At 44.1% G+C, this 12,098-nt stretch overlaps 1 protein-coding gene across 1 annotated transcript; it reads right to left on the minus strand.

Annotated features, from left to right (window-relative positions):
• Window positions 1–928: 928 nt before the first annotated feature.
• On the minus strand, window positions 929–11,990 carry BET1L (Bet1 golgi vesicular membrane trafficking protein like). Its single transcript, XM_005313127.5, has 4 exons — window positions 11,573–11,990; window positions 9,952–10,043; window positions 9,081–9,137; window positions 929–3,267 (listed from the first exon to the last, which is right to left on the minus strand). Exons 1-4 carry the CDS (start codon window positions 11,988–11,990, stop codon window positions 3,100–3,102), a joined length of 735 nt encoding a protein of 244 aa, XP_005313184.2. The 3' UTR covers window positions 929–3,099.
• Between the last annotated feature and the right edge of the window lie 108 nt (window positions 11,991–12,098).

The raw sequence follows: 12,098 nt of genomic DNA on the forward strand, positions 1-12,098 counted from the left end.
ACCACTTGGAGCAGGCCTGACACAGCAGGGGTGGGAAGTTGCTCCTGTTGAAGTGGTATAGAAGTAGATTCTCCTCCTGAATTATAGGGGAAAATCCTGTCTCTGTGAGGCTTCCTCCCCAAGCTCCACGCAGAAATGGTGCAACTCTGCACCATCCCTTGCTACGAGCAGTGCCTGGGCTCAGCTGTGGCACTCAAAGAAGGTTAACACAATTATTGGGAAAGACAAATTGTCTGCCCCACTTAACCAAGCTGGGAACCCCAACAGTCCCTTGCCCTATTTATTTTGTTCTCTCAAAGTTTTACTTAGCCTTTCAAGGCAAGGTTAGTGTGAAGGTGGTGATGGGGAAGCGAACTGTTGGACTCCAGAGGACAATGTTTAAAAATATTTTTAAACTAAAATTTCAAAACAAGAAGTCATTTTGAATAAAAAAATCAAAGTACTTCATTCCAAAAACGAAAAAAATTGGGACAAAAGTGTCAAACAATCCGTTGAAACCCAGGGGAAGTTTTGGTTTTGACAAATGAGCATTTTCCAACAACAAAAATTGTTTAAAAAGTTCCTGACCAGCTCTATTATTGACTCTGAGCAAGATGGGAGATTTATACTTGAGTGGTCATTTTTCCTCTTCATCACAGAAGTCAGTGGGGGACAATTTCTCTTCTTCTTCATAGATACATGCAGATCCCATAGGGTGCTATCTTGTCACACCTTCTGGTCTAATGCATCTTAGAGCTTCGATGTAATCTCCACTGCCCAGTGTAGTGCGTATTGTATTACTGATGTATTTAATGTTGGTGCATCAATGCAGGTTCCAAGGCAATAGGTTCTATAAAAAGTTAATCATGTACATGTTTGGAAACTGGCTAGTATAACACAGGTTTGGACCATGATAAGAACATACATATAACATTACTGGTGCAGCATCTTAAGACAGTACAAGTTTATTCACACCATAAAAAGCAAAATAAAGAAATCATTGCTCTGGCAAGAATTAGTGCTTTGGAGTTTTTTGGTTAGGAAAGATTTGCTTGAGGGAAGCAGACGGAATAGTCAAGTGAGCCACCCAAATTTTTTAAGCGTGTAAAATGAGCTTAGAACAGCCAAGTCTTACCAAAGACAAGAATCAAACAGGACTGAGTCAACTGAGCCAAGAGCCAGAGTGGATCATCACTGCATCCTTCTCTCTCCATCCCTATTGCACATTCTACCTTTGGAACAGGATAAGGACACAAGTTACAGTACATCAACTAGTACATTAGAAAATCAATATTCAAGGTAAGAAGCAGATTAAGAAAACTGGATCTAAATCTGCAGAAGGATCAATGTTCTGTGGCTTGTAAGAGAGGAATTCTTCACTGTCTCAGAGTGTCATTTGTCAGGGTCAGACAATATATATAGGGATTAGGGAATATGAGTTTGTTTGGGGAGAATAACTGTATAGAGGATATGTTCTTTGGTCCTAGAGAGGTGGCTACATCAAAAGGAATAAGAGATAGCCAATCATCAAGCAAAGCAATCTTACAGGAGAATCCAGAGAAGCCCTTGGAACAATTAATATACACTAGAAAACAATTATGGTAGAGTCGTTTTGTACCATAAGAGCCTTTTAAAATAATGTGTAGAGTTTGGGGTATTGTTTTTAAACAATAGCAGTATTTTTAGAATGGTTTATTATAACTGGAGGCAGATATAAATAATTCAGATGGGAGAACATACATGGGTTGGAATGAGAGGGGACGCAACAAGGTCAATGAAAGGGAGAGAAGGGTGGTTTGGAATGAGCATTCTTAACCAACATACAGTACAGAATAAAGATGTAGTGCTGAAAGATCATTAACATCCTTCATTCACACAGCATTCTAATGCACAGAATTATGTAGAATCATCACAGAACAGGGTACATACTGTATCTCAAAGTGCTGAAAGCTCTGGAGTGATGGCTTCACAAACAATAGACAATACATGCTCAGGTATGTACTCCAGACAGTCACCCAGTGACATGCAGCGTACCTACCAGGTGATGTACTGTGGAGGGGACAAAGAATTGGGAATTCTAAGGTTACCTCCTATTTTAAATCATCCCTCTGATCAGACCACTTAAGATGACAGATCTAAACTCCATTTTTATCTATGGAGTGGAAATGTATTATGGGAATGCTAGTACCAACTGTACAAATAACTTCCCCTTCTAGATTATTTAAACAATAGTTTCCAAGCCTTTTGTAAAGTAATATTTTTCCTCTTCAGTTTTTCAACTCTCGCATGTCTTCTACAGTTGCAACTGAGCACGTGTGTATGTGTTACAAGAGCCATGATATTTGTGCTACTGCCACCAGCCATCTCTTTACTGCCTTTCCCCATCCTCGGCTATAAGACAAGCAAGCAGGTAGAACCAAGCTATCATGGTTGTAAAATCCTGCTCTGATACCATGAATGGCTGATGGATTTTTGTAACAAGTAGTAACTATTCAACTCAGTACCTACCACACACAATTCAGTTCTTTAGAGTGTTATACAACAATTCTACCCTAGTGACATGCTGTTGGTATTAATGTATTTCAAAACATAAAATGAGATTAACTGACTTCCCAAGACCACAGAGCAAGCCAATGACAGAGCTGGATTAGAACTCAACAGCTCCTGCCTCCCAGTCCCATATTCAGACTAAACCATGCAGGAGGTTTATGAATGGAGCACAGGCACATTGCTACTATGGGTTGAGTCGGACACTTTCACATTAACAACATGGCACGTCATTAAGGTGGACACGACATGGTTATGAGCCAGGCAATAGATGAAGGCTAAAGGTCATGGACAATAAACGAAGGCTAAGTGTCAACTAGGAGATCAAGTTGTGGTATACATACATTTAAAAAGATCAAAATGAACTATATTCATTTTATGAAAATAATTGATGAATCTCTCCAAGACTGATTAGAAAAGTGACAGTAACCTGGAGTCCAGAGAGGTTATCTGGTCCTCCAGGAATATCCCAACTATTCTTGAAAGGGTAGATTGAGGATAACCTTGAGCAAGTCTCTGTTTATCATGACCAAAGTTTTTCTTTCCATAAAAATTCCAGCATGAGGACCCCACTCAAGTCCGTGCTTTTGAGACCAGATAATAGAGGATGAAAAAGACAACCACCAGTCCAGCAGCAATGTAACAAAGCAGTTTGCGATTATCCCTTCCCGAGCGTGTCATGGTGGAGAAACGCTTCACACTCCCCGTCAGCAGGCCTGTCACACTCATGAAATCTGAGTCCTGAGGGAGACAGAAAGGTGAAATGGAGAAATTATAAAACAAATGGGGCTTTCCCTAGAGAGTGCTACTTTTTTAAGCAGAACCATTTCAGTCACTAGCTGCCCGGGGAACTGACTAACTCTAAAGTCTAGAATAAATAAATAAATAAAAAAGGGAAAAGCAAAATACAAGCAGCAATCCGTCTTTAAGAAATCACTGTCTGCTACTCTCACACTCAGGCTCCAGAGACAGAATATTACCTTCAGTTCATTCAATGCAGTTAGATATTTGAAGGGCAAGTAAAGTTCTATTAAATGCAATGTACACCCCCAAAATATAACAACCACCTATGTCAATGCAACTTTAGGTATTTTAATTGCACACAAATCAGAAAATGCAGAATTAAGGGTCCTCAGAGCAACCTTAGTTTTGTCCTAGTCTACATATGCATTACAACAGGGTCCTCAATTATGTCATACAAAAACAACAAGGAGTCTGGTGGCACCTTAAAGGTTAAGAGATTTATTTGGGCATAAGCTTTCGTGGGTAAAGCCTCACTTCTTCAGATGCATAGAGTGAAAGTTACAGATGCAGGCATTATATACTGACACATGGAGAGAAGGGAGTTACTTCGCAAGTGGAGAACCAGTGTTGACAGGGCCAATTCAATCAGGGTGAATATAGTCCACTCCCAATAATAGATGAGGAGGTGTCAATTCCAGGAGAGGAAAAGCTGCTTCTGTAATGAGCCAGCCACTCCCAGTCCCTATTCAAGCCCAGATTAATGGTGTTAAATTTGCAAATGAATTTTAGTTCTGCTGTTTCTCTTTGAAGTCTGTTTCTGAAGTTTTTTTGTTCAATGATAGTGACTTTTAAATCTGTAATAGAATGACCAGGGAGATTGAAGTGTTCACTTACTGACTTTTGTATGTTACCATTCCTGATGTCCGATTTGTGTCCATTTATTTTTTTGCGGAGGGACTGTCCGGTTTGGCCAATATACATGGCAGAGGGGCATTGCTGGCACATAATGGCATATATAACATTAGTAGATGTGCAGGTGAATTAGCCCTTGATGGTGTGGCTGATACGGTTGGGTCCTCTGATGGTGTCACCAGAGTAGATATGGGGACAGAGTGGGCAACGAGGTTTGCTACAGGGATTGGTTCCTGGGTTGGTGTTTCTGTGGTGTGGTGTATAGTTGCTGTTGAGTATTTGCTTCAGGTTGGGGGGTTGTCTGTAAACGAGGACTGGCCTGTCTCCCAAGGTCTGTGAGAGTGAGGGATCATTTTCCAGGATAGGTTATAGATCGTGGATAATGCGCTGGAGAGGTTTTAGCTGGGGGCTGTACGTGATGGTCAGTGGTGTTCTGTTATTGTCTTTGTTGGGCCTGTCCTGTAGTAGGTGATTTCTGGGTACCCGTCTTGCTCTGTCAATCTGTTTCCTCACTTCCCCAGGTGGGTATTGTAGTTTTAAGAATGCTTGATAAAGATCTTGTAGGTGTTTGTCTCTGTCTGAGGGGTTGGAGCAAATTCGGTTGTATATTAGGGCTTGGCTATAGACAATGGATCGTGTGATGTGTCTTGGATGGAAGCTGGAGCCATGTAGGTACGTATAGCGGTCAGTAGGTTTCTGGTATAGGGTGGTGTTTATGTGACCATCACTTATTTGCACTGTAGTTTCCAGGAAATGGATCTCTTGTCTGGACTGGTCCAGGCTGAGGTTGATGGTGGAGTGGAAATTGTTGAAGTCCAGGTGGAATTCTTCAAGGGCCTCCTTTCCGTGGGTCCATATGATGAAGATGTCATCAATGTAGTGCAAGTAGAGGAGGGGCACTAGGGGACGAGAGCTGAGGAAGCGTTGTTCTAAGTCAGCCATAAAAATGTTAGCATACTGTGGGGCCATGCGGGTACCCATAGCAGTGCCACTGACTTGAAGGTATAAGTTGTCCCCAAATCTGAAGTGGTTGTGGGTGAGGACAAAGTCACAAAGCTCAGCCACCAGGCGTGCTGTGGCCTCATCAGGGATTCTGTTCCTGACAGCTTGTACTCCATCCTCATGTGGAATATTGGTGTAAAGTGCTTCTACATCCATGGTGGCCGGGATGGTGTTTTCAGGAAGAACACCAATGCATTGTAGTTTCCTCAGGAAGACGGTGGTGTCTCTAAGATAGCTGGGAGTGCTGGTAGCATAGGGTCTGAGGAGAGAGTCCAAATAGCCAGATAATCCTGCTGTAAGAGTGCCAATGCCTGAGATGATGGGGCGTCCAGGGTTTCTGGGTTTATGGATCTTGGGTGGCAGATAGAATACCCCTGGTCAGGGTTCTGGGGGGGGGGGGGTGTCCATGTAGATTTGTTCCCGTACTGTTGCTGGGAATTTCTTGAGCAGATGGTGTAGTTTCTTTTGGTATTCCTCAGTGGGATCAGAGGATAGTGGCCTGTAGAACGTGGTCTTGGAGAGTTGCCTGGCAGCCTCCTGTTCATAATCCGACCTGTTCATTATGACTACAGCACCTCCTTTGTCAGCCCCTTTGATGATAATGTCAGACTTGTTTCTGAGGCTGTGGATGGCATTGCGTTCTGTACGGCTGAGGTTATGGGACAAGTGATGTTGTTTGTCCAAAATTTCAGCCTGTGCACGTCTGCGGAAGCACTCTATGTAGAGGTCCAGTCTGTCATTTCGACCGTCAGAAGGAGTCCACGCAGAGTTCTTCCTCTTGTAGTGTTGGTAGGAGGGTTCCTGTGGGTCAGTGCACTGTTCAGAGGTGCGTTGAAAATATTCCTTGAGTCGGAGACGACGAAAGTAGGTTTCCAGATCACCGCAGAACTGTATCGTGTTTGTGGGGATGGTGGGACAGAAAGAGAGTCCCCGACATAGGACAGACTCTTCTGCTGGGCTAAGTGTGTGGTTGGAAAGATTGACAATGTTGTTAGATGAGTTGAGGGTACCACCGTTGTAGCCCCCTGTGGCAGGTAGGAGTTTAGATAGCTTACTGTCCTTTTTCCTCTGTAGAGAAGTGAAGTGTACATTGTAAATGGCTTGTCTCATTTTTGTAAAGTCCAGCCACGTGGAAGTTTGTGTGGAAGGTTGGTATTGTATGAGAGTCTCCAGTTGAGAGCTCATTCTTGATCTTCTCCTGTCTGCTGTACAGGATGCTCATCAGGTGGTTCCTCAGTTTCTTTATAGTGAGAGACTGTGCCACACACTCAGTCAGTGTAGTATGTTGACTGCAATGGATTTTTTATCTTCAGTCCATTTGGTATGATGTCCATCTGTTTGCATTTGAAGTGAGGTTTTTTTACCCATGAAAGCTTATGCCCAAATAAATCTGTTAGTCTTTAAGGTGCCACCAGACTCCTTGTTGTTTTTGTAGATACAGACTAACACGGCTACCCCCTGCTCAGTGGTTTGAGCATTGGCCTGCTAAACCCAGGGTTGTGAGTTCAATCCTTGAGGGGGCCACTTGGGGATCTGGGGCAAAATCAGTACTTGTTCCTGCTAGTGAAGGCAGGGGGCTGGACTCGATGACCTTTCAAGGTCCCTTCCAGTTCTAGGAGATGGGATACTTGAATTATGTCATACAACACACCATATACAGTAAAGCTAGTAATACAGAATGCTACTTATCTATCTTTAAGGGCTTGTCTATACATGGAGTTATTCCTGATTCTAGGTGTGGAAACTTATTCTGGAATCAGACTTCCCATACATGCAGTTAATCGGGGATAACTCCATGCATAGACAAGCCCAAAGGTTTAGAAAAAGGTGCAGTTTCTTTCCATTACATTATAATGGTATTTGCAGACTAGAACACCATATTGCTCAGTGCTGTGTCATCAGATAATGAAAGACCCTAGTGTAATGCAAATTCTCTCCTCTCAAGCCCCTCTTTTCCTCTCCCATCTTTTGTTTCTGCCTTCTCACATAATTATCATTGTCAGCAGTTCCTTTTCCTTACCCAAATCTACTGTTGTTCACTCTAATTAAAGCTTCTCCTAACCTCCAACCTTTCCTTTCTCAAAGTGCTTGGAGAAAAGGCTATTTTCTCAGTCACCTCTCAGAGAACCATATTCTTGAAGTCCGGCAGTCTGACGTGCGACTCTGGATATAGCACAGAATGTATTTTCCCTTGATTAGTTCAATGACTGTCTCCTTTCTCATGATAGCTACTTCTTTTTTCCTCTTCACCTTTGACTTCAATGCAGACTTTGGACCATTCTTTCCTGTTACGCTACCTCCATAGATGTGTAGGCATCTCCAGTTCCCTTGTTTACCCAACTGCTGTTCGTCACTAGTAGTGGTTTCTCTTCTGCATCCAGAACCCTCCTATATAGAACTTAACAGGGCTCAGTTATTGGCCATATGCTGTCTTCCATCTACTTTCTCCCTCTCCATTATGATCTTATCGCTCCCATTTTTATCCTTTGCTATAGTTTTTCAGCCACACTCAAATGAACATGTTATCCAATAACTTTAATGCTGCATCCTTCCCTCCAGTCTTCCTTAATTACACGTAATTTGTGGCTTCTGCTCCAGTTTCCTCCAAGACATTTATTTGAAATGCTTCTCTTAGGTAAAAGCACAAATTCATCTCCTGAACATACCTTGTTGATTTAAGAGTCAGATGAAGGCCTTTTGCCCATAATCTTGCTGCTAACCTTCACCATCAACCTCCATTCTCCTCTCCTTCCCAATTCTGACTTTGTATGTGAATGTATGGATCTCACCCCTGTTGAAGACTTCATATAGATCTTCATCCCATCTTGCTTTCAATCCTGCAGTTACCTTCTCTATGGCCTCCATGTCGCAGCTTCTCCAGACTCCAACATGTGCAGAAAAGCCACTGCCTGATCTCGCTCATGAAGTAACAGCATGACCACCTCAGTCCCATCCTCAAACATCTGCATTGGATTCCCTTCCTTTCAGAATTCTTCCAAAAACCTCAGTGGGTAAGCTCTATGTTACAGATCTTCTCTCTCTATTGTTACCATACAATTTGTACAGCAATTTAAGACTGCAATAGGGGGTGAAGTTAAGCTTGTTAAATAAAGGGGAAATAAATTGGACATTAAAAATATGGAGGTTAGAAATTAAGGTCTTTTCCCCTAGAATGATAAATTAGGGCATCTGCTAGCCCACACATTGCACAGCAATTTCAGCTTTTCCTGAAGTTCCTGGATCTTCCATCAGCAGCCAGAGTTTAGAATACCTAACCAGATTTTATTTTTGTTTTATAAATTATATTTGTTTTTCACAATACCTGTGAAAGTTAAGGTGGTAAGTAGAAGGAATAAGATACTTAATGACATGAGTAGATACGCATTTGCACAGAGTCCCAGCCTCTGCACTTCCAAAAAGAGTAGTGAATACAAAGTCCTGATTAATTTTATGGGTTTCAGAGATTATGGGAAGTAATCCTGACATATTTATAAACAATTCCAAAGTTACAAACAAAAATGTCCAAGAAAGGCCTATAACTGAATATTAGCTTTAGAGGTAGAGGTTTTAATTCCAATAAATAGATAATCTCCATCTGTATTTCTAAAATACACCATTTTATTCCAATGGTTCCTGTTACTAGTTGCTAGCTGTGTTAGTCTGATCAGACGCAATGATATTAGCAGCTGGTATGCATCTGTTGGACTATGTACCAAAAGGCCCACACAAAATAGCTTCACATTTATCACCCAGCATTTGAGACATTGCCAAACCCAATTGCTAGAATTTAATTTGGTGCTGTTTATTGGGCTGCTATGAAACTCAAACAATGAAGACAACTCTTGAGATTCAGCACAGAAGTTTTCACTCCTTATGGACTTCTATCAGTTTCTTACCGTGCCATCCAGATAGCGGTTTTGATCCTCAGCATCTTTGTCAATATCCAGTGCCAGCTACTCAAGACAGAGGAAAGCAAGTGTCAGCGTGTCCAAGTGAAATGATCAACTCCTAACATACTAAAAGCTGTTGAAATTCCAAGCACACAAACAAGAGTGGCCCACCACTCCTACCACCTCCCACACATACACACAATGTGTTTGTACAGTCCAATGAAAAAAATTGAATGTCTATTACACAGCAATAGTTGCAGTAGAAATTCCTGAGATCTCCAGCATCAGAAATTCTGCCCTACAACCAATCACAGACAGAAACTTTTGTATATGAAGTCACCATGCAAATACTGGAAAAGTGAAAATGGAAAACAGACTCCAGTATTCTGCTAACACTGTGGTCTCTGCATTAAGAAGTGTACGTAAATCAAGGTTTTTCAAGCCAATGGAACTGATTTAGTCTCAGGAATATTATCCTGAGGGAACACTGCACACACACACCTTTTTCATGAATATTTTTAATATGGTTTTATTGAGACCTTCCAAAGACGGCACCCTTAACAATATATCTTTGCATATCTTGACCTCACACCCCATTCACTTACCAAACCGAATTCCGTCTCTGGATGCCACTAAAACCAGACAATTTTGTACCCTGTAACATAGTTAAATCCCAAACAAGGGATGAGGATTTCAATAAATTTCCCCAGGACATTCCAATAGCAAAAGTTAGCTACCTGACCAGTAACAGACAGTGATGTACTTAAAAGCTTCTCAAAAGCTGAATAAATAAGACAGCCCCATGTAACCTACTATGTACTCTCAACATCCATGTAAAACAGTAAAGAAAATGTATGATGTGAAGTTAGCAACTAACCGATTTCAGCCTGGTGACCTTGGTGGCTAGATTGTCCGCCATACGCTTATTCTCCACATCTAGCATATCGTCCACAGCATTTGGACTCTGACCTGAAAAAGTCCTATTGGTTATGATACAACAAGTGGCAATGTATTTTACTGGTTAAAATTGAGGAATGGAGTCATGATTTCTATTTTCAGTTCTACCACAGACTTGCTTTGACATCTTGGGCAAGTCACTTAACTTTTCTATGCCTCCATTTGCAGAGTCGTAAAATGGGGATAATAATGCTTACCTACTTTATGTGGGTATTGTAAAGATCAATGCCTGTGAAGAACTTTGAGATCCTTTGATGAAAAGGTACTACAGAATTGCAAAAAAAAATGCCTAATTCTGCCCTTAGCTACACAGGTGCATATTTTGGAAAAGCTTGGGCTAGAGAGTGTGTTTGTGTATATATGCAATAATAAATAATAATAGTTTGTTCTTCTGTAACAATTTCCATATGAGGATGTCTAAGCCAGATAGTCGTGCCAACTTAAGTAAGGAGTATTACTTAAATGGAGGAACCACTGCTGAAATCTTGGGATGGCAGGGAAGCCTGTAGTTCATAATGAGCATGCACACACAAGTCCAAAACATCCCTCACCAGTCCTCAGTCCATTACTGATCGGCCGCACTTATGCGGCAGCTCTACCACCGCTGTTTCTTTGGCGGCAAGTCCTTCCCTCTGAGAGGGACTGAGGGACCTATCGCCGAAGAGCCGGACGTGCCGCCCCTTTCCGTTGGCCGCCCCAAGCACCTGCTTGCTGCATTGGTGCCTGGAGCCGGCCCTGGAAGCAAGCAGAGTGACGCCACGCTTGGCAAACCCCCTAAAACCTGCTCACGGCCCCCACTGATCTAGAAGAGACAGCCCTATTGGAGCATCCTCCATGGCAGTGGTTGCCGGTGTACACTGGAGGGAGGGAGGTGGAGGAGTAACCCATTTCCTAGAATGTTAACTTTAAATTTGTTTTACGAAATTACTATTTAGAAAACCCCACATGCGCAAAATACTTAAACAAGAAACCAAAGTGACTGCCTGATCGTACTGTCGTATCCTTTGATCCCCTCCCTAACTTCAAAACTACCAGCAAACCAAGCCAACCCCATCCATACCTATTTTGTACTGATATGCCCCTTGCTGCCCCACAGACCCACATCTAACCAACTACCCACCCCAAATCTTACCAACATGGGCTGCATTGTCCTCCCACCCCAATATCTTACTGACAGGTCGCTCCCCACACCAGAGCCACCCCAAATCCACCCTCCACCGCATGCCTTACTGCCACAGTGCCATGGGCCTCATTGTCCCCCCCAGTCTCCTCCAAACCCCAGCAACCCCCAGCCACTGCCAGGCCCCGCCCCCGGCTGCCCCCCACCCCACTGCCAGGCCCCGCCCCCGGCTGCCCCCCACCCCACTGCCAGGCCCCGCTCCCCACCTCACTCCCAGACCCCCACCGATAGCCAGGCCCCGCCGTTCCCTCTCCCCAGGCGGGCGCCCGGGCCCGGACAGATAGCGGCGGCCCCGAGCTCGGGGCTGGGCTGGGCTGGGCCCGGGGGAGGAGGCAGCGCACGAAGCCCGGCCCTGTCTCACCTCGACCCCAGTCCGCCATGACCGCGTCCTGTCTCGGTACCTCCGTATCCGGCTTCGGCCGCTGGCGGGCGGCTCCGGGGCGCCACAGTGACTCCGCCTCCCGGGGCGGGGCCTCCCCTGCCACCGAGCCCGGGCTGCTGTGGGGGGAGGAGACACCGGTCCGGGAGCGTCCCGCCCAGCAGCCTCCCCTCCCCTCTCCTCTGACCGGATAACTGGGCCCCTCTGTCCGGCCAGTTCCGATCCAGTCCCCCGATGTCCCTCGGCTGGCCGGGCAGGGAGACCAGGCTTGCCTATGCCGAGCAGGGTACGGGGTCGCGCCCCACCGTCTGGAGACCCATGGGCAAGAGGGTGGCTGCGCCCCTTCTGTCTGATGGCTGAATGCTAGTTGTGTTAGACCCATTGCAATGGGGCCCCACATCGGTCTGCGTGTTGATATAAGTCTACATCAGCAATACACCTGTGTGATGTGTAAAAAGAACAGGAGTACGGATACAGACTAACATGGCTGCTACTCTGAAATGTGTGA

This window comes from Chrysemys picta, chromosome 4, assembly GCF_011386835.1.
Source record: "Chrysemys picta bellii isolate R12L10 chromosome 4, ASM1138683v2, whole genome shotgun sequence".
In the NCBI taxonomy this organism is placed as follows: Eukaryota; Metazoa; Chordata; order Testudines; family Emydidae; genus Chrysemys; species Chrysemys picta.